The sequence below is a fragment of the Arvicola amphibius genome, chromosome 1, assembly GCF_903992535.2.
Source record: "Arvicola amphibius chromosome 1, mArvAmp1.2, whole genome shotgun sequence".
Taxonomy (NCBI): Eukaryota; Metazoa; Chordata; class Mammalia; order Rodentia; family Cricetidae; genus Arvicola; species Arvicola amphibius.
This window is the reverse complement of record NC_052047.1, coordinates 95047454-95071025: the sequence shown is the minus strand read 5'-3', so window position 1 is coordinate 95071025 and position 23572 is coordinate 95047454. Positions and strand designations below refer to the sequence as shown.

Genomic DNA, 23572 nt, shown 5'->3' with positions numbered 1-23572 from the left:
TGAACTGCACACTTTTAGATGGTGGGGTAATGGCCAATCTCAATGTGATGGAAGACACACTTTAGGTATGCCTGTAGGGGAGTCCTTCTCTCTTTCTCTCTCTCTCTTTAAATTTACTATTTTATGTGTATGGGTGTTTTGATCACCTGTGTGGCTACATGGTATCTGCAGAGGACATAGAGGGTGTAAATTGCCCTGGAACTGGAGTTTTAAATGGTTATAAGCCACCCTGTGGGTGCTGGGATTTAAACCTGTGTCCTTTGGAAGAGCAGGCAGCGTTATTAATTTCTGAGCAATCTCTCAAGCCTCCTGTGGGATGATATCTTAATTAGGTTAGTTGGGGGTGGGAAAACCTGCCTGCTGCAGGTGGCACCTTCTCTTGGCTAGAATTCTGCACTGTATGTACGAAGGAGAGAGTGAGCTGAACACTAACATCAATTGCTCTCTGCTTCCTGGCTTCAGATGCAATGTGACCAGTTGCCTCAAAATCTTGCTACAAAGCCCTCTTCACCACGACTGACTGTATCCTCACACTGTGAACCAAGACAGGTTGCTTTTGTCACAGTATCTTATCACAGCAATAAAACAAGTATCCAACATAAGCAGATTATTTATTGTATGTATTCTACCACAGCAAACCACAAAAACAGTGTGCCAAGGCATGTGCAGGTTCCACAGATAATGTGTAAACTCACATTAATGTTGACAATTTCTGAAGGTAGATCTGAAATCTTTTACAGATCACAGTAAGTTTTAATATATCAGGTTCTCCGCCCACTTTTGCCTGAGAAGTGTCTGCACAATTCCAGGGTATAAGTATGTATGTGTGTATGAATGGATGTATGGATGGATGGATGGATGGATGGATGGATGGATGTGTATACATGTACATAAAGTAAGCATTTGTTGATAATAAATCATGAAATTTATCTCAAAAAATTCCTTGGGCTTAGGAAGCAATTCAAAAGTAGAGAGCCTGCCTAGTAGGCACAAGACCCTGGGTTAAATCCTCAGCATCATAGATAAATAATTAAAATTCAAAGACTTTGTTTTGTATGTGTGTATGCATGTGCACACACACATTCATGCATGCATGTCCTCATGTCCCTGTAAGTGTGATTGCTTTGAGGACAAGAAGAGTGTCCCTGGAAGCTGGAGTTTTAGGCAGCTGTGAGCTGACTGATGCGGGTAGTGGGACTCTAACTTGGATCTTTGGGGAAAGCAGCCATGTCCTTGACCACTGACTTAACTCTCCAGTTGCCCTGCTATTCATTTCCCTTTTAAAAGAACTTCTCGAGTTTTGACAGGAAAAATATCCTGTCTTCCCAATAGTTGAATATTATTTTGGTCAATGCGTTGTGACTAGAAATAATACCTAGGAATATTCCTGTTTTGGGTGGGAGGTGTCAATTTGAATCGTTTTTAGACTTTTCATTTTCTATTTAGGAAACAGCACTTATAAAGCACAATGTCTTGCTTCCTCTCCCCATGCACATGTTCCAAATTTGAGCTCTCTTGAAAATATTCAGTAATTTATTATAGCAGCTTATATTTAAAACTGCCATGTAAGATGCTAAACCTGGATACTTCAAATGTTTCCCTCTAGAACAAAACTATGCCTCTACTTGGATTGGCTTAATCCACCTTTTCCATGGTGGGTCCTGAAGAAGCACCCTGAGAGAGAGGAGCTCTCCCACCAAGGAAGCCCCAGCCATTGCGCCAGCACTCTGGCACAGCTTGGTAGTCATGGGTTGCAGACTTTCTCCAGTTCTTTCTGCTGGTGTTCAGATTCTTCCTTCTCTGCAATCTGATTTTTATACAGGCAACTGATGCTTTCGGTAAACTCTTCTAGAATCTTCTATTTCTCCTCATTATTGATCTTGCCTGGAAGCGTCTCATCTTCAGCTTTTGCTCTCTCATGCTAAATACATATGACTCCATTGAATTCTTGGGCAGTATCTTATCTCTTTGCTTTTCATATCTACCTTTGAACATCTCAGCTTCCTGAGTCACGCACTCAATATCCTCCTTGTTCAAGCCGTTGTTGTCATGGGTGGTGATGACCCTGTTTTCCTTTCCTGTGCTCTTACCTCCAGAAGGAACATTGAGAATGTTATTGGTATCGCTGTCAAAGTGACTTAAGTTTGAGAAGTGCCACTAGGTGTTGGAGGTATGACTGTGAGTTCAAACTTTCCAAGCAGGTTGTTGGCCTTGGTCATGACCTTTTCACCTTCATACACCTGAATAAGCATACTCAGCTTGACTTTAAAAGTTCCATCCTCAATAGTGAGGATTGGCACATGTAAAGTACCACCTCCAAAGTCAAAACTGAGCACATTCCTTTCAATTCCAACCTTCTTATCTAAACCATGTTCTTTACTTAACTTTACTGATTCTTTCTGGATTTCAAATTATATATTCTGATCCTATTTATCTTCCCATCTCTCCGTATCTTCCCTCTACCCCTGCAACCTCGACTTCAAATCAAAGTAAAGTCTGAAAAAAAATAATGAAACAAAAAAAGAGTCTTGTCATGAATGCTGTAGTGTGGCCCATTGAGTCACACAGTGTGCTCTTCAGTCCATTCATTTTACTTGCAAGTATTCACTGGTCTGGCTCAAGGCCTCCTGCTTCTGCTGCAACACCAATAACGGACTCTCACTGGGGCTCCTCGTTATGAAGATCCTGCAGTTTTAGATCTATAGGTTCATCCCCTTCGCATGGTCCACCAGTTCACAGATGTAGCGGATGTTGGAGTGGATCAGCTCAGAGCCCTGGTTATGGGCCTGGGTGGTAGCTGGGTTGGTCAGTCTGCTGGCTTTCCCTCATCATCACTACCCAGGTGAACTCTCCAGCACTGCCTAGGCTAGCTTGCGCAGTGCAGCTGCCAGTAAGGAGTGGGGCCAGTTATCCTGTTCTTGGATCCTCATATCTGGGTCCCTCACACTCACATCACCAGGTTCAACTCTACTTCTTTGCCCAGCAAGGTACAGGGCCCTCTCTCCTGATTCCTGGAGGGGGAATATGAGAAGGGCACAGGGTGAGCTCTCCTCCCTCACGCCCTCAGGGCTGGCTCATTTACGACCACAGCAATAACTTAACTGTGCTGCCCAGGCAGGTGCCAGGCCCACTCTTCTGTAAGCTGCAGCTGGTGCAGTAAAGGGATAGTTCCCTCACTCTGATGACCCTGGGCTGTCCTTCTCACCTGCCACAGGTAGCAAGAGGGAGAGGGAGAGGGTGTAGTTACCTTACCTGTGCCATGGAATGTCTAAGCCGTATTCTTAAACAAGAAGGAGACTTTAATTTTTCTTGTCCTCTCTCCACTATCTAAAACACAGATCTGATGGCAGAAGCCAGAGCAGTCATCTTGGGCCACAGAGAAGGCATTTTGTAAGAAGAAAGGAATAGGTTCCACCTTTAAGAACAATACAATCACTATGGGTTTTGCTATTTTGCTATTACATTTATTTTAAGATTGCTGAAGCAAGCCGGGCGGTGGTGGCGCACGCCTTTAATCCCAGCACTCGGGAGGCAGAGGCAGGCGGATCTCTGTGAGTTCGAGACCAGCCTGGTCTACAAGAGCTAGTTCCAGGACAGGCTCCAAAGCCACAGAGAAACCCTGTCTCGAAAAACCAAAAAAAAAAAAGATTGCTAACGCAATCTTTAACCTAAGTAGCTTCTCGGAAAACATCAAGAACTAAGAGTGGGTATTCCATCCAGCCCTGCCCCCACCTTGGCCCTTTTGTCTGGGCTGCGACCCTGGGCTGCCTGGAATCCCTGATCCTGTGCCCTGACATTCCATCTGAACTGGTGAGTGAATGCGGACCCTGGGGCAACCTGCCCTGGAAAAGAGCACAGACCCCCTACCCCCACTTCCCTCTGGAGGCTTGTGTCGGTTTCTCCCATCCCTGTGTCTCCCAAGCTTTCCCTACTGTTCTCAGGTGTCCTGCTCCTGTTCTAAGGCCATCCAACCAAAGGGGTCAGACTCTGGCCTCCAGGCAGGTCTGAGGATTCCTGCAAGGGAGTGTGGGCTTCTTCAGATTGTGCTGCTAGGTTCGCTATGTGGTATTCCATCCCGCCCTGCCCCCACCTTGGCCCTTTTGTCTGGGCTGCGACCCTGGGCTGCCTGGAATCCCTGATCCTGTGCCCTGACATTCCATCTGAACTGGTGAGTGAATGCCGACCCTGGGGCAACCTGCCCTGGAAAAGAGCACAGACCCCCTACCCCCACTTCCTTCTGCAGGCTTGTGTCGGTTTCTCCCATCCCTGTGTCTCCCAAGCTTTCGCTACTGTTCTCAGGTGTCCTGCTCCTGTTCTAAGGCCATCCAACCAAAGGGGTCAGACTCTGGCCTCCAGGCAGGTCTGAGGATTCCTGCAAGGGAGTGTGGGCTTCTTCAGATTGTGCTGCTAGGTTCGCTATGTGGTATTCCATCCCACCCTGCCCCCACCTTGGCCCTTTTGTCTGGGCTGCGACCCTGGGCTGCCTGGAATCCCTGATCCTGTGCCCTGACATTCCATCTGAACTGGTGAGTGAATGTGGACCCTGGGGCAACCTGCCCTGGAAGAGAGCACAGACACCCTACCCCCACTGCTCTCTGCAGGCTTGTGTCACTTTCTCCCGTCCCTGTGTCTCCCAAGTTTTCCCTGGTGTTCTCAGGTGTCCTGCTCCTGTTCTAAGGCCATCCAACCAAAGGGGTCAGACTTTGGCCTCCAGGCAGGTCTGAGGATTCCTGTGGAGGGGTGCGGGCTCCTTCAGATTGTGCTGCCAGGTTCGCTGTGTGGTATTCCATCCCGCCCTGCCCCCACCTTGGCCCTTTTGTCTGGGCTGCGACCCTGGGCTGCCTGGAATCCCTGATCCTGTGCCCTGACATTCCATTTGAACTGGTGAGTGAATGCGGACCCTGGGGCAACCTGCCCTGGAAGAGAGCACAGACCCCCTACCCCCACTTCCCTCTGCAGGCTTGTGTCAGTTTCTCCCATCCCTGTGTCTCCCAAGCTTTCCCTACTGTTCTCAGGTGTCCTGCTCCTGTTCTAAGGCCATCCACCCAGAGGAGTCAGACTCTGGCCTCCAGGCAGGTCTGAGGATTCCTGCAAGGGAGTGCGGGCTTCTTCAGATTGTGACGCAAGGAATAAGTCGTCCTCTGGCACTGGGGAGATCCAACCAGTTTCAGTCACAACAAAGATTGGTCTAGGACACCAAACGCCTCCGCGCTCCTTTTGAAGGAAGAGATGGGCAGGCGCCAAGGCAGGAGCTCCTCCAACAACATGAAAGGCAACATGACATCACCACAATCCAGACATCCCGAAACAACAAGAATTGAACACCCTACCCCAGAAGATATAGAAGAAACCGACCTTAAACAGTACTTTATGAAAATAATAGAGGACCTTAAACAGGAGGTAAAAAACTGCCATAAAGAAATGGAGTTGACAAACAAAAAGGTAGACGAAATAAATAAATCTCTCAAAGATACCCAAGAAAAACAAGAAAAACAAGAAAAAGCAATCAAACAGGTAAGGGAAACAGTACAAGACCTGATAAATGAAATGGAGGTATTGAAGAAAACACAATCTGAGGGACGACTGGAAATGGAAACTCTGAATAAACGAACAAAAACTTCAGAGACAAGTATTTCCAACCGAATACAAGAGATGGAAGAAAGAATCTCGGACTCTGAAGATACTATAGAGGAAATAAACTCACAGATTAAAGAACTAAACAAATCTAACAAATTCTTAACACAAAACATTCAGGAAATCTGGGACACCATGAAAAGACCAAACCTAAGAATAATTGGGGTAGAAGAAGGAGAAGAATTACAACTCAAAGGCCCAGAAAACATATTCAACAAAATTATAGAAGAAAACTTCCCCAACCTAAAGAAGGATGTTCCTATGAAGGTACAAGAAGCCTACAGAACAATAAATAGACTGGATCAAAAGAAAGCATCCCCACGCCATATAATAATCAAAACACAAAACATAGAGAATAAAGAACAGATATTAAGAGCTGCAAAGGAAAAAGGTCAAGTAACATATAAAGGGAAACCTATCAGAATTACACCTGATTTCTCAATGGAAACCATGAAAGCCAGAAGAGCTTGGATAGATGTGGTACAGACACTAAGGGAACATGGATGCAAGCCTAGACTATTATACCCAGCAAAGCTTGCATTCACCATTGATGGAGAAAACAAGATATTCCAGGACAAAAACAGATTTAAACAATACGCAGCCACAAATCCAGCCTTGCAGAAAGTAATAGAAGGAAAATCGCAAACCAAGGAGTCCAACAACGCCGACAATAACTCAGGCATCTAGCGACCCTTCACCAGCACAACTAGAAGAAGGGAAACACACAAACTCTACTACTAAAAATGACTGAAGTTAACAACCACTGGTCATTAATATCACTTAATATCAATGGACTCAATTCACCTATAAAAAGGCACAGGCTAAGAGACTGGATACGAAAACAGAATCCAACATTTTGCTGTTTACAAGAAACACACCTCAACCACAAAGACAGACATCTACTCAGAGTAAATGGTTGGGAAAAGGTTTATCAAGCAAATGGCCCTAAGAAACAAGCGGGTGTGGCCATACTAATTTCCAACAAAGTTGACTTCAAACTAAAATCAATCAGAAGAGATGGAAAGGGACACTATATACTCATAACAGGAAAAATCCATCAGAATGAAGTCTCAATCCTGAATATCTATGCCCCTAATATAAAAGCTCCCACTTATGTAAAAGAAACACTTCTAGAACTCAAGGCAGCCATCAAACCACACACACTAATAGTTGGAGACTTCAACACTCCTCTCTCACCAATGGACAGGTCAATCAGACAGAAACCTAACAGAGAATTGAAAGACTTAATGGAGGTAATGAACCAAATGGACTTAACAGACATCTATAGAACATCCCACCCAAATAGGAAAGAATATACCTTCTTCTCTGCGGCTCATGGAACCTTTTCGAAAATTGACCATATACTTGGTAACAAAGCAAACTTCCACAGTTACAAAAAAATATTAGTAACCACCTGTGTCTTATCAGATCACCATGGATTAAAATTAGAATTCAACAACAATGCTACCCCCAGAAAGCCCACAAACTCATGGAAACTGAACAGTCAACTACTGACCCACACCTGGGTCAAGGAAGAAATAAAGAAAGAAATTAAAGTCTTTCTTGAATTTAATGAAAACAAAGACACAACATACTCAAACCTATGGGACACAATGAAAGCAGTGCTAAGAAGAAAGTTCATAGCACTAAGTGCCCACTTAAAGAAAACGGAGAAAGCACTCATTGGTGACTTAACAGCACACCTGAAAGCTCTGGAAAAAAAAGAAGCAGACTCACCTAGGAGAAGTAGAAGACTGGAAATAATCAAATTGAGGGCAGAAATCAACAAAATAGAAACACAGAAAACAATCCAAAGAATCAATGAAACAAGAAGCTGGTTCTTGGAGAAAATCAACAAGATTGACAAACCCTTAGCCAAACTAATCAAACGGCAGAGGGAGAACACGCAAATTAATAAGATCAGAAATGAAAAGGGGGACATAACCACAGACACAGAGGAAATTCAGAGAATCATTAGATCTTACTACAAAAGCCTGTATGCCACAAAATTGGAAAATGTAAAAGAAATGGACAGTTTTTTAGATAAATACCATATACCAAAGTTAAACCAGGACCAGATGAACAATCTAAATAGTCCTGTTAGTCGCGAAGAATTAGAAACTGTTATCAGAAACCTCCCTACCAAAAAGAGCCCAGGACCAGATGGTTTCAATGCGGAATTCTACCAGAACTTCCAAGAAGACCTAATACCTATACTCCTTAAGGTATTTCATAATATAGAAACACAAGAGTCACTGCCAAATTCCTTCTATGAAGCTACAGTTACCCTGATACCTAAACCACACAAAGACTCAACCAAGAAAGAGAATTACAGGCCAATCTCACTCATGAACATTGACGCAAAAATTCTCAATAAAATACTGGCAAACCAAATCCAAGAACACATTAGAAAAATTATCCATTACGATCAAGTAGGCTTCATCCCAGAGATGCAGGGCTGGTTCAACATACGAAAATCTATCAATGTAATCCATCATATAAATAAACTGAAGGAAAGAAACCATATGGTCATCTCATTAGATGCTGAAAAAGCATTTGACAAAATTCAGCACCCTTTTATGATAAAGGTCTTGGAGAGATTAGGGATACAAGGGTCATTCCTAAATATAATAAAAGCTATTTACAGCAAGCCGACAGCTAACATCAAATTAAACGGAGAGAAACTCAAGGCTATCCCACTAAAGTCAGGAACACGACAAGGCTGTCCACTCTCTCCTTATCTCTTCAATATAGTGCTTGAAGTTCTAGCAATAGCAATAAGACAACATAAGGGAGTCAAGGGGATTCAATTTGGAAAGGAAGAAGTTAAACTTTCATTATTTGCAGATGATATGATAGTATACATAAGCGACCCCAAAAACTCCACCAAAGAACTCCTACAGCTGATAAACTCCTTCAGTAACGTGGCAGGATACAAGATCAACTCCAAAAAATCAGTTGCCCTCCTATACACAAAGGATAAGGAAGCAGAGAGGGAAATCAGAGAAGTATCACCTTTCACAATAGCCACAAATAGCATAAGATATCTGGGAGTATCTCTAACCAAGAAAGTGAAGGATTTATTTGACAAGAACTTTAAGTCTTTGAAGAAAGAAATTGAAGAGGATACCAGAAAATGGAAGGATCTCCCCTGCTCGTGGATTGGGAGGATCAACATAGTAAAAATGGCAATTCTACCAAAAGCAATCTATAGATTCAATGCAATCCCAATCAAGGTCCCATTAAAATTCTTCACAGAGATTGAGAGGACAATAATCAACTTTATATGGAAAAACAAGAAACCCAGGATAGCCAAAAAAATCTTATACAATAAAGGTTCTTCTGGAGGCATTACCATCCCTGACTTCAAACTCTATTACAAAGCTACAGTATTGAAAACAGCTTGGAAAAAAAAAAAAAGAAAACAGCTTGGTATTGGCATAAAAACAGAGAAGTTGACCAATGGAATCGTATAGAAGACCCGGATCTTAAACCACAAACCTATGAACACCTGATTTTTGATAAAGGAGCCAAAAGTACACAATGGAAGAAAGAGGGCATCTTCAACAAATGGTGCTGGCATAACTGGATATCCACCTGTAGAAGAATGAAAGTAGATCCATATCTATCACCATGCACAAAACTCAAGTCCAAATGGATTAAAGACCTCAGTATTAATTTGAACACATTGAGCTTGATAGAGGAGAAAGTGGGAAGTACTCTACAACAAATGGGCACAGGGAACCGTTTCCTGCGCATAACCCCAGCTGCACAGACCTTAAGTGCAACATTGAATAAATGGGACCTCCTGAAGTTGAGCAGCTTCTGTAAAGCAAAGGACATTGTCACTAAGACACAAAGGCAGCCTACTGACTGGGAAAAGATCTTCACCAACCCTGCAACTGACAAAGGTCTGATCTCTAAAATATATAAGGAACTCAAGAGACTAGACGGTAAAATGCCAATTAACCCAATTAAAAAATGGGGCACTGAACTGAACAGAGAATTCTCAACAGAAGTTCGAATGGCCAAAAGACACTTAAGGTCATGCTCAACCTCCCTAGCTATCAGGGAAATGCAAATCAAAACAACTTTGAGATATCATCTTACACCTGTCAGATTGGCTAAAATCCAAAACACCAATAATAACCTTTGCTGGAGAGGTTGTGGGGTAAGGGGTACACTCATCCATTGCTGGTGGGAATGCAAACTTGTGCAACCACTTTGGAAAGCAGTGTGGCGGTTTCTCAGGAAATTCGGGATCAACCTACCCCAGGACCCAGCAATTCCACTATTGGGAATCTACCCAAGAGATGCCCAATCATACAACAAAAGCATATGCTCATCTATGTTCATAGCAGCATTATTTGTAATAGCCAGATCCTGGAAACAACCTAGATGCCCTTCAGTGGAAGAATGGATGAAGAAACTGTGGAATATATACATGCTAGAATACTACTCAGCGGTAAAAAACAATGACATCTTGAATTTTGCAGGCAAATGGATGGAAATAGAAAACACTATTCTGAGTGAGGTAACCCAGACCCAAAAAGATGAACATGGGATGTACTCACTCATAATCGGTTTCTAGCCATAATTAAAGGACATCGAGCCTATAAATTTGGGATCCTTGAGAAGATAATAAGAAGGTGAACTCCCAAAAAAAGATATAGTAATCCTCCTGGATATTGGAAGTAGACACGATCGCCAGGCAAAATTGGGAACTTGAGGGTTGGGCAAGACTGGGCCAAGGGAAGATGGGGAGATAAAAGTGTGAAGGGGAGAACGGGGGGAGCTCGGAGGAATGGGGTGCTTGGGATATAGGAAGGGTGGATATGGGAGCAGGGAAGCATATATCTTAATTTAAGGAGCTACCTGAGGGTTGTCAAGAGACTTGACCCTAGAGGGGTTCCCAGGTTTCCAGGGAGACGCCCCCAGTTAGTTCCTTGGGCAGCTGAGGAGAGGGAGCCTGAAAAGGCCAGTTCCTATAGCCATACTGATGAATTTCTTGCATGCATATCACCATAGAACCTCCACCTGACGATAGATGAAGAAAATGACAGAGCCCCACATTGGAGCACCGGACTGAGCTCCCAAGGTCCTGATGAGGAGCAGAAGGAGAGAGAACATGAGAAAGAAAGTCAGGACCGTGAGGGAACCTCCAGCTGGCGACAGATGGGGAAGGTGACTGAGCCCCACATTGGAGCACTAGACTGAGCTCCCAAGGTCCTGATGAGGAGCAGAAGGAGCGAGAACATGAGGGAGAAAGTCAGGAACGAGAGGGGTACGTTCACTCATGGAGACGGTGGGACAGAACTAATGGGAGATCACCAACTCCAGTTGGAATGGGACTGATGGATCATGCGACCAAACCCGTCTCTCTGAATGTGGCCAACAGCGGGGGCTGACTGAGAAGCAAAGGACAATGGCTCTGGGCTCTGATTCTTCTGCATGGACGGGCTCTGTGGGAGCCTTCTCAGCTTGGTCGATCACCTTCCTGGACCTGGGGGGAGTTGGGAGGACCTTGGTCTTAGCATAGAGTGGGGAAGCCTGATGGCTCCTTGGCCTTGAGAGGGAGGGAGGGGAGGTATGGGTTCAGGAGAGGGGAGGGAAGGGGGAGAAGGAGGGGATGGAAGGGGGAGGAGGAGGGGAGGGAGGGGGGAGGAGGAGGGAAGGAGATGGAAATTTTTAAATATAAAAAAAAATAAACCATGAGAGAAAAAAAAAGAAATCAACCATAGAAAGTACAAATCAGGAAAGATTAATTCTAAAATAATAATGATTTTCAAATATTGCTGGGAGACATTAACTGGTTATGGCTCACCATTGGAATGACAACTCAAGAACTAAGTAATTTATTTCAAACCTTACAAGGTAATAAAAACTTAAATAGTCCAAAAGACGTATCTGCTGAGACTGAGAGATAACTAGTTTTAGTTAAAAAAAATTTACAGGATGCACATGTGTATTGTGTGGATCCAGACCTTGTTTTTATTCTGGTTATTTTACCTTCTATGCATTCTCCTACTGGAATTCTAGCAAAGGAGATAATATCTTAGAATGAATATTTTTACCAGAAAAACCAAGTAAAAACTTAAAGACCTATGTAAAAAAGGTTTCCAAATTGACTCTCAAAGGAAAATTAAGACTTCATCAATTAGCAGAAATAGACCCAGTGGAAATTGTGGTACCTTTTACTAATGCTGAAATCTCCTCATTATGGACAGAAAATGAACACTGGCAAAGATATTGCAGTAATTTTTTGGGAGAGATTAGCAACAAACATTCCAAAAGCAAGAGACTTCAGTTTATAAAGAGAATGAATTAGCTCGTTCCTCAAGTGGTACCAGGAACACCAATTTCCAGAGTCCCTACACTCTATACTGAGGCCAACCAATCAGGAAAGGCAGACTTTTAAATCAAGAAATTAAAGCAACTCAAATCCCTGTGATTCTGTTTAAAACTTAGAATTATATGCTATTCTCATGGTATTATTAGATTTTCCAGAACCACTTAAGATAGTCACTGACTTTCAATGTGCAGAAAAAGTTGTTTTACATATTGAAACTACTGAATTTATTGCGGATGATTCAGAGTTAACTTTAATATTTGTTAAATTACAAGAAATAGTCAGAAATAGAAATCATCCCTTGTATATAACACGAGTCAGAAACCATACAGGTCTACCAGGCCCTCTAGCACAAGGTAATTATGAAATGTTATTGGTAAGAAATGTACTAAAAGCCTCATAGTTTCATGAGAAACACCATATTACTAGCAATGGTTTGAATAAAAATGTTTCCATCATTTGTCAACAAGTTAAGGAAATTATAATGAAATAGCCTACTTGCTTTTCATATGCCCAAACTCCACTATCTTCAGGAAATAACCCAAAAGGGAACTCAAAAAATAAAATTTGGCAATGGATTTGTTTCATTTTGTAGAATTTGGAAAACTGAAATATGTTATACCACACCATGCCTACATATTCAGGATTTCAATGGCCATCTTCTTTGAGGTCTAAAAAGACTGATTCTATAATTACACATTTATTATAAGTTATGGCCATCATGGGGATACCTGTAAAAATTAAGACTGACAATGCTCCAGTATATGTCCCTAGTAAAATGAAACAGATTTTTATATATTACAACATGATATATATACCTGTAATATAAAGAATATTACAGGTATACCACAAATTCCTACAGGACAAGCATTTATACAAAGATCTAATTGTACTCTAAAAGATATGATTAATAAACAGAAAAGGGTAATAAAAACCCCAAGAAATAGACTGAACAATGCACTATTAACTTTAAATTTTCTAATGCTAATGAGAAAAAAATGACAACTGCAGAAAGACATTGGATATAGAAAAAACTGCTGAATTAAATCAGCTCATATACTTTAAAGATGTGTTGACCTCAGAGTAGAAATCAGGATGTGTGTTCTGTTGGGGAAGAAGTTTTGACTTTGTTTCTATAGGAGAAGAAAAGCTATGGATACCATCAATATTGATAAAGACTAGATTTGAACATGAGAGACCTCTTGATTAGAAGAGGTGATAGTTTATCAAACAGCATGAGCATCCAATCTAAACTGAAATATAAGACTAACAAATGTCTTTCATTTGACCAGATATAATTTGCCAAAAAGGAAATTCCCAAAAGTTAGGGTTGGGACAGGGTTTTGTTTTTGACTTTCCAGAAGATTGAAGGCATTCAACTAAGAAAAGTGAATACCATTGGACAAACGACACATCTGAAGAAAAAGTACAAATCATCCAGAGAAAATGTCCCCCCAAAAAGAGTAAATTGTCCTAGTGGTATAACACGTTTCCAACAAGACAAAATTTCATATATTTTCCCAAATGTTTGTTTCTGCTGTTTCTCTATAGACATATAGGGAAAGTGGTCTTTTGTAGTTCCAGTTCAATAAAAAAATTAAACTGACTTTGGAGTTGGAGCACACCTCTCTCCTTCTCTAAACTCAAGCATGCTTGTTAAAGTAAAATCCAAAATCTTTGTCTCATATCATAAGAGCCACCTGATATGGGACTGAAGAAAACCCAAAATTAAGGGACTGTTCTATTGTCACTAATCTCATATTCAGTTGGTTTTAGACTTAATTTAGACTTAAAATTGTTAAGGTATAAATATTATCTCAAACTTTATAAGATTTACATATGTACATATATATTTTTAAACTTTCTGTTAATGATTAACATAGAGTGGGGAACCCTGATGGCTCCTTGGCCTTGAGAGGGAGGGAGGGGAGGTATGGGTGGAGGGGAGGGGAGGGAAGGGGGAGAAGGAGGGGAGGGAAGGGGGAGGAGGAGGAGAGGGAGGGGGGAGGAGGAGGGAAGGAGATGGAAATTTTTAAATATAAAAAAAATAAACCATGAGGAAAAAAAAAAGAACTAAGAGTGTTCAACAATGCTTACATATTCAATAATAATATGTACCCAGCCCTAAAAGGGGCATCTATATCAAAGCCACACACACACACACACACACACACACACACACATACATATACACACCAAGACACAGAGAACATAGTGGGCCAAGAAGTGGAAAGAAAGTAAGAACAGAGGGGTGGGGAAGAAAGCAGCGAGATGCTGTCTTCTGGAGACGATATGGCAAATGCACTCAAGAACACATAGCAGCTATGGGCATCTACACAAGACCAAGCCAGCCAAAATTCTGGGCAGACACTGTGGAGGTGCCCTCCAGCCCCACCCCCCGTGAAGATCTCTTGGCCATGATAGCTACTAGGAAATTGAGAATCATTTTTTCTTGGCGGTGTGGCATCTGGTGGTGTCCCATTCTCCAGTGGATGCCCCACACCCATGCATCTATGGGCAACACTGACTGAATAAAGTGAGTAATCAAAAGAAAACAGGACATGAAGCTGGAAGAGATCCAGGTTGAGAGAGGTTGGGCATCATCAGGGAAAAGTAGGGGTAATTATTATCATATTAGATTGTATACATGCATGAAATTCTCAAGAATAAAGAAAAATACTACGTTATAAAACTTACATCATCAAGATCCCTGGCTTTCCCTGCTTGGCACTGCTGTATCTGATCACTGTTAGGTATCAAGTCTTCCTTACACTTGAAGGGAATCCCTGGAAGAAAAAACCCACAGCAAACAGTAAGGTGTGACTACAAGTCAAAACTTATTCTGTGACTTATGCGCATAACACCCAGGCTTGACATAACACATAGCAGGGACTAGAACCAAACTGCAGTTAAACAGCAAGTTAAGAAGCTCCAAGGGCATGGCACAGGCTTAAAGGGAACAAGACAGGACATGATGCAGATTATGATGCCCAGTGCCACAGTGACCATTCCGTCAACTATCATTCCAACAGAGTCCAGGATAACTGAAGAGATCAGCCTCTGGGCACACCTGTGGCAGATCATCTTAATTAGGTTAACTGGTGTTGGAAGACACATCTTAACTGTGGGCAGGACCATTCCTTGGGCAAGAGAGGCTGGACTGCACGGAATGGGAAAATCAAGCAGCAACAGCATGCAAAGCTCTCTGTTCCTGACTGTGGATGTGATGTGACCAACAGCCTCAACTTCCCCACAATAATGGATTACACATGGAACCAAGACCAGAATAAATTCTTTTCCCTTGAGTTGCTTTTGTCAAGTTAGTTTTTCACAGTGATAAGAAACTAAGATACCATTGATGTAAAATTCTAAGGCTGTTGTGATCTGGGACCAGTCAGGACCATAAATTATTTCTTGGACCAGAGGGGAGGCATGGGAATAATTGAGGTACAACTCACATGCCTTTATCGGGAGGGAGTTCTTAGGGATCCCTCATGAAATCCTGAGTTCACATCCTGAAATATCACCAGCATTTATTCTCCAAACAGCTTTTATACCAAAACATAAACTGAGGAGGGAATTTATTAGCATTCTGTTTCCTAGGTGGTGGGACTTAGGTCACATCCGCAACTATGACAGTTCTGTCACTTAGACTAAATTAACACCTCTTCCCCAGGCGACCTCCCACAATTGCAAAGAAGGAACAGAGTGACATTAGCATATCCTGACCCTTTGTTTAGAATGGCATTAGTTGGTCTAAAATGGCTAGGTTCCCACCTTCTGTGTGGCAAGTGCAGAGGGTGGCCTAAAAGTATGGCCACCATGCAATAAAAATATGGCCCTGTCTAATATGGTCCTACATACGACAAACAAAGGTAAACAAGCTGGTGCGTGCCTGAAGGCAGGAGGATTCTTTTCAAGAAGAGATATCAGCCTAGCTGTCCATCAACAGATGAGTGGATAAATGTGATAGATGAGAGAGAGAGAGAGAGAGAGAGAGAGAGAGAGAGAGAGAGAGAGAGAGAGAGAGAGAGATAGTTATTATAACAAAATATTGTTCGGCCATATGAAATTTCTAAGAAAATGAATGGAACTGGAAAATATTATATTGTGGTAACATAGATTTATAAAACACCAATACTACATATTGTCACTCATATACAGATCCTGATTTCCACAGGTTAAATGTATGTAAGTGGATGTTAGTGTGTGGAGAAAGTGGTAAGTCACAAGGGGCTTTAATGAACAGACTGTAAAGGGTAACAAAAAGCATGAGATAGGAGAGGGGAAGATGAAGAGGAGTAGGAGGAAAGGAGGGAGGAGGAGAGGAGGAGAAAGGGAGAAGAAGAAGGAGAGGAGAAGAAAATAGTAGATGAGATGGAAGGAGGAGAGGGGGAAGAAAGGAAAAGGGAAGGAGAGAAGGGGAAAGAGAGAGTGAGGAAGAAGAGGAAGGGAAAAAGAATGGGAGAAAGATTTTCATCTGAATGATGCTCTTCTCACTCTTTTCTCAGAACAAACATAATATTTACATTGTGTTATGCACCATAAATAAAAAATTAACAGTGGGAATGAAGTGGTATAATAATAACTATTTCTGGATGGTTCTTTGTGAGGAGGAGACAGACAAAATGAAATAGGGAAGGAGCACGCGGAGGACGGAATGGCACTGGTCGTGTGCTCAGCCCTGTGGTGGGAAGGACCATAAATAAATCTGTGCTGTCATTGTGCCTCATTGCAGCCATTCAGGCAACACACATTCTAGTTTAGATTTTAGTGTGTGTGTGTGTGTGTGTGTGTGTGTGTGTGTGTGTGTGTGAACATTTGCATGCATGTATACCATGTATGCCTGTGCATCTGGAAGTCAGAAGGTAGCACTGAGTGTCTTCCTCAACCACTCTCCACCATCATGGACTCTAACACTCTGGAACCCTAAGTTTCTAAAGTTGCCTTGGCCATGGTATTTCATCGCGGCAACAGAAAAGTAACTGATACACAGGGACACATCCTTGGAGAAAACTGGCCCTCCCTGGGCAGTTAGCAAAGGCCCCCCATGACAGCAAGCTCATGAGCTCCTCCCCAACCTGTGTTCATGCTCAGTACTGTGATCTGGCCAAAAGCCTTTTAATATCCATTACTTAAAATTTTTTAAGCTTTTGAGCCAGGCAGTTGTGGCACACACCTTTAATTTTAGCACTCGGGAGGCAGAGGCAGGCAAAGCTCTGTAAGTTTGAGGCCAGCCTGGTCTACAAGAGCTAGTTCCAGGACAGGCTCCAAAGCTACAGAGAAACCAAGTCTTGAAAAACCAAAAAAAAAAAAAAAAGCTTTTGTTCTTGAGAGAAAAAATGAAATGCTTTCACAAGACACCAAAGCCCCCGGGAGCCTGAACTCTTCCCATGGTTTCTGTTTACATGTAAAGCTACTCACGTGTGTGAACCCCAGGACCTCTGTGCATACTGTGACCTGGGACAATATGACCTTCACTCTTTCAGGTTTATATTTCAAACTGCATGTGGTCGTGAACACCTATGATTCCAGCAATTGGTAGATGGAGGGATGAGGAATGGGGTTCAAGGAAAGCAGTGAGTTTGAGGCTAACCTGAACTACATGAAACAGTCTGAAAAAAAGAAAGCATACTTGATCCAAAATCCACTCAATAACTTATTAGTGAGTGGACCAATGAATCCATCAAGGAGTAAATAGGAGGAATATGCTGCATAGGTGAGATAAAAGTAAGCAGAGAACCCAGTTAATAGAAGAGAAAAAGGTTTTACAAGTAAAGCAAAGACACAGCTACCCTTGCCAATGCACTAAAACATTACTTTTGCAACTGAAGTTGCCATATGCCTGGGATCCTTCTGGATCTGGTCGGAAGTTGGGAAGGCAGCCGCAGATGTAGGAGCCTGGGACATTGGTGCAGGCAGAATTTTGTCCACATGGGGATGGATCTTGGATACATTCATCAATATCTGCAACAAAAAGCAAATATAGAAGGAACTTCATAAAATGCAGAGTAGGGTACATCCTAGGCCACCTGGGAAATGCTCTGCTCACCTTCACATGCCACTTCTGGGTCTGTGAAAGTCACCTGTCCACTGCTCGGTGCAAAGCCAGGATGGCAAGTGCAGAAGTAGCTCCCAGGAGTATTAGTGCAGGACGAGTGGGGAGGGCACACGGCATCGCACTCATTGATATCTGTACGGTAGGGAATGAGCACAGGGGAGAGCAATGGTTCCGTGGATAAAGAATTTGCAGAGCAAGGATAAGGAGTTCAGTTTGACCCCAGCAGCCGGTGTCACTGATTTCACTTCTGTTGCCCATGAGAAAACACCCAGGCAAAAAGCAGTTTAAGGAAGAAAGGGTGTGTTTTAGCTCACAGCTCCAGCTTGCGGCCATTGTTGTGGGGAAGTCAAGAAAGGAACTTGAAGTAGCCAGTGTGGAGGCCCTAAGAGGCCAAAGGTCAGAGAGTTTGGGACTTGTTTTTAGTTCATTCGAGATTATTGTGCCTCTAACTCACAAAAGCAGAAAGAGAATCAATGTGTGATGCTGGATTTTACCACATGCAATTCAGAATTCCCAGCCTAGGGAAGAGAGTCACCCGTAGTGGGCTGGGTCTTGCCACATCAATTAATATGCAGTCAAGACAATCCCCCATAGATATGCCCATAGAGCCACATGATTTAGACAATCCTTCATTGGGACTCTTTTCCCAGATGATTCTAGCTTGTGGCAAGTTAACAATTAAAGCTAATCATCTTGCACATAACAATAGAGAGCTCCAGGCTCAGTGGAAGACTCTCAAACAAGCAAGGTGGATGGACCGTGAAGAACCACACCTGAGGTTCAACTCTGGTCTACTTATGCATATATTCATGTGCTACATGGACACACGTGTGTACAAGCATACACATGAACACACACATAGAGACTCATACGCCAAAGAAAGGAACAAGAAAAAGAGAATGAAGCTGAGTTGGCCAATGGCCTCGCTGTTTATTTAGCATTAGCTAAAATGAATCCTTCTTCCCAAAACTGTTTTTCGCATTTGTCACATGGACAGAAATGGTCTTATCTGCTCACAGGTCTCTTTGGTCTTACTAGGGATCCTGAATGGCTTCATGGGAAAAAATAAGGCCAAATTAATTTAACCTTATGGTCTTTTTACCTCTTCCTACTTCTATTGTATTTCTTATAATAATATCATCATCTAGAAAAGGTCAACAAGTCATGAGAAATATAATTGTAATGATTGTAAGTCAATAAAAACAAGTGTTTCCCTTGCAAAGACTGGCAGATACACACTGAGCACTAGAGTATGGTAGATACACCAAAGATGGCTGCCATCCACCCCTCTACTTCCTCAACACACACATGACTCCATGTCCTAGTGGTTTTTTTTCCAGTTACTTTAATAAAGTACCCTGAAAAAAGCAATTTATGGGAGAAAGCACTATCAAGTTTATCATTTCATGACTGCAGAAAAATCAAGGCAGGGACTTGAACTAGTCAGTCACATCCACAGTCAAGAGCAAATAGAGACGAAGGCATTAATGCTCACTGCTTGGCTCACTTTCTCCACTCCCAGGTAGTCAGGACCTACAATGAATGACACCACCCATGATAGGAGGATCACCTCACATCAATTAACAGAGTCATGGCAATCCTCTACAGATGTGCTGTTCTAGTTAGCATTAACCCCAACTTGACCAGTTTAGAAACACCTAAAAGGAAATTTTCATTAATTGTCTTCATCAGATTGGTCTGTAGACATATCTGTGAGGAACTGGCTTTGTTGTCTTAATTGATGAAACCAAGTCCCCTGTGAGTGGCACTATCCCTGGGCAAGTGGTCCCCAACTGTAGAAGAAAGTTATCTAAGCATGAACCTGTGAGCAAAGCTGAAAGTGACCTAGCCAATAGCATTCTTCCATGGTTCCTGCTCCAGATTCCTGACATGAGTTCCTGCCCTGATTTTCCTCAGTGATAAACTGTGACATAGAAATATAAGTCAAATAAACCCTTAACTCCCTGAGCTGCTTTGATCATGGTGTTGTCACGGCAACAGAATGAAACTAGAATGCATACCCACAGATCAACCTGACCTAGACTCCTCCTCATCAAGACTCTTCCAAGACAATTCTAGATTGTGTCCAGATGACAACCAAAATTAACCAAATGACATGCAGAGTTTTTCCCCTTTGGATTCTAGTTTGGTTCCTGTCTGTAACCAATTGGATATTAGTGATATTCTGAGATCTACAAGCTCAGACTCTTAAATACCTGGCATGTTCTGCATTCTTGCTCTTGGAATCACACTTTTTTTCAAAACAGGAGGAAGCTCAAGTGTCACTGTGGAAATTGGTGTCTCAGTAGAGTGCCCAGCCAGGGACTAATTATTGAGACCTATCAGCTACTATAGACACAGGCCCTCGAGACACTAAATGAAACACAAAAACTAGTTCATTGTTAGCAAGAACAAATGCCCATTTTTATAAGTCACTATATTTGGGGTTCATTTAATACCTATTGATGAGTCCTCCACATGGCTAAGGAGTTTACCTGTGCAGTTAGTATCTGCTGGATGACCAGGGATCTGGGAAACTGACATAGAGAATCCAGATGGGCAGGAACAGCTATAGGACCCCAGGGTATTGATGCAAATCAAGGTGGGGCCACAAAGAGTTGAGTTCCTGGAGCACTCATCCACATCTAGACAGAAAGGCAAGTTATGAGGAACGATGACATTTGAGCCAAGAAATTATTAGCATGTAAAACTCTGGCTGGGAATAAATACATTATACATTATGATATGGTCACAGGCCTGTGGAAGCCAGGGGCTGGAATGTGGAGCCAGGGGCTGGAATGTGGTGGCTTGGGAATGAATGCTCCCCAGAGGCTCAGACATCTGGACACTTGGTCCCCAGCTGATGGTGCTGTTTGGAGAGTTTCAAGAACTGAAGCCTTGCTGGAGGAAGTATGTCACTGGAGGGGAGGCTTTGAGAGTACATAACTTCACCTTATATCCAAGTCACTCTCTCTGCTTGATGTTTGTGGGTGAACTGCGATCTCTCAGCTTCCTGCTTCAGTTGCCACACCCCCCACCCCTGGACACGTCTCCCACCCCTTTCCCATGCCTTCCCACTATGATAAACTCATCCCTCTGGAGACATAAGCCCAAATTAATTCTCTCTTCTTTAAGGTACCTTTGTTCAGGCTGCATTTTTTCACAGCAACAGAGAAATAATTAATAGACTGTGGGGTTGTGAGGACCTGAAGCCATGACCATCTGGATGTGGCAATACCTGTCTAATCCCAGCACTCCTGCAGCATGGTCAGAGACAAGAGAATCTGCAGAAGTCCCCAGGCCAGGTAGCCTGATGTATTCTGCAGTGAACTGCAGAGACACTGTCTCCAACAATGTGGGAGGCAAGGCCTGATACCAGAAATAATCCTCTGACCTCCACACACATGCCATGGCATGCACATATTCATACTCAAACATGTGGACATGTGTTGCATACAACACTGTGAAGTCCTGAAAACCTGGTTAAGGCAGTAAGGGAATGAAGAAAGAATAGACATAGACGTGTATAGAAAGGCCAAGGTCAGGTGGGCTCCCTCTTATGGAGTGGTACTAGCTCATAAATACGGGTACAGAAAGGCCGAGGTCAGGTGGGTTGTGTTCCCTCTGACAGCAATCCAGAACCTCAGTATGTTCATTATACACAGCACAGAGGGAGGAGTTAGGTAATCTTGGCAGTGCAGCAGCAGAAACAAGAGAGATCTGTCTCCATAAAGTGCAAGTAGCAGAACTGACTCCCAAAAAATGTTCTCTGACCTCCACACATGTGCTGTGATGTACACATACCCAAAAGCACCGAAGGAACAAAAGAAGGATGGAAGGGAGGGAGAGAATGAGAAAGGGGAGAGAAGGGGTGGGGAACAGAAGAAAGAACTCTTGGCTTCAGCTTTTCAGATGAAAGTCTTGAATTCATCCTAAGCCCAAACCTTTTATAACTGCCTTTGCAACAAGGTGTTATCTAAATTCCTGGTCAACATCTTCACCTACCTTCACAGGATTCTCCCAGGCCCTGGAATGTTGACCCTCCACCACTAGATTCGAGTCCTGAGTCACATGTACAATAATAACTTCCGAAAGTGTTGTGGCAAGAAGCATTCTCTGGGCAAATGTCGTGTTCCGCACATTCATCTTTATCTGATGAGTTGGGGGAAAATGTAGGAGAATTTAAGTGGAGGATCGAGAAGAGAAGTCTACACATGAGAGATGCACTATCTGTGCATCTGGTAGCTGGCATGATGAAGACCCTCCAACACAATGCTCTCTTTCCTCCTGGCCACTCAGAGGCATGCTTCCAAGCCTCCCATGCAGCTATACATAGCCATAAGAATAAATCCTGGCCAAAAGAACGTAAATAGAAATGTTGCAAAGAGTTTAAAAACATAATTATCAACATTCACAAAAAAAATAGCCATTATCCTTCATTCCTCCTGTAACCACACTTTGGGGTGTGGATTTAATGCCACGTGGTTTCTCCACTACTCCCGCGAGGAAATGACGTTTGAATCCCCCACCTCCTTGAATCCATCTTGTCCTCTTGCTTGTGCTAGCCAATAGAATGCACAAGTGGTGGGTGTCAGTTCCAAACTTGGGTCTTTAGAAGCCTGATTGCTTTGGTCTTTCTCTGGGACTAATTGGCACTTGCACATGAATGAGGCCCAGGCTAGTGTCAAGAATGGGATCTACATGGAAAATGGGCAGAAGGAATGTAAGGGCCAGAGGATGGGGAGGAGTGCTGTTAGGTACCCCATTATCTGGACAGGACAGAACTGTTGTACACATAAACTCACAAAGGTTGTGGCAGCTCCTGAGGCCCCACTCCTCCCTGAGCAGCTATGGTTACTGGAAATGGTAGGAAGGGGGATTTCCTTCAGTGGTGTAGACATTGTGAAGTTTTCCTTGGCCACAGCAAACACAATCAAGTGCAATAGCGCCACACAAAGGCATGAAAGGAGGCAGTAAATATGTTGATTAAAAGGGGGAAGGGGAGTTTGGCACGATTTGTGAATGGTTACATTTAAAAAGAGCAGGGGTGTGGCCCAGTGACTCAGCCTGGCAGGTGCTAAACCTTGGGTTCTGTCCTCAACACAGACAAAACCATATGGGAAATGATAAAAACCAAGTCCCACAAACCTTCACAAACAAGGTCATTCCAGAAGAAGCCAGGTTGGCAGGTGCACTTGTAGCTTCCCAAAGAGTTTGAACAGTTGGAATATGCAGGGCAGATCCCAACCGTCAGACACTCATCAATGTCTGCAAGGCAAAGAAAAAGAATGAGGGAAGAGAATCAAGCTCCGACAACCGAAGACCCACAGAAGAGAGTCTGAAGACATTACCTTTGCAGACAAAATGATCTTTACTTCCCAGAATCCAGCTCTTCCCAGGGGGAGAAGAGAAGCCACTAATACAGCTGCACTGGGATCGCCCAGGCAAATTTTTGCAGACCGAGTTAGGACCACAAGGTGAGTCGCTTTGAAGACATTCATCAACATCTGAGCAAAGAGAAAAGTTGG

General features: G+C 42.9%; 1 protein-coding gene across 1 annotated transcript in view; it reads right to left on the bottom strand.

The window, feature by feature from the left end:
• Positions 1-23572, bottom strand: part of Adgre1 (adhesion G protein-coupled receptor E1) — a 105970-nt gene that overhangs the window by 56386 nt on the left and 26012 nt on the right. Inside the window, exons 4-10 of the mRNA XM_038329316.1 lie at positions 23396-23551; positions 23193-23312; positions 22050-22196; positions 20540-20689; positions 18036-18176; positions 17804-17950; positions 14681-14769 (exon numbers count right to left, since the gene is read on the bottom strand). Coding sequence (XP_038185244.1) covers positions 14681-14769; positions 17804-17950; positions 18036-18176; positions 20540-20689; positions 22050-22196; positions 23193-23312; positions 23396-23551 — 950 coding nt within the window. The remainder of the gene's footprint in view (positions 1-14680; positions 14770-17803; positions 17951-18035; positions 18177-20539; positions 20690-22049; positions 22197-23192; positions 23313-23395; positions 23552-23572) is intronic.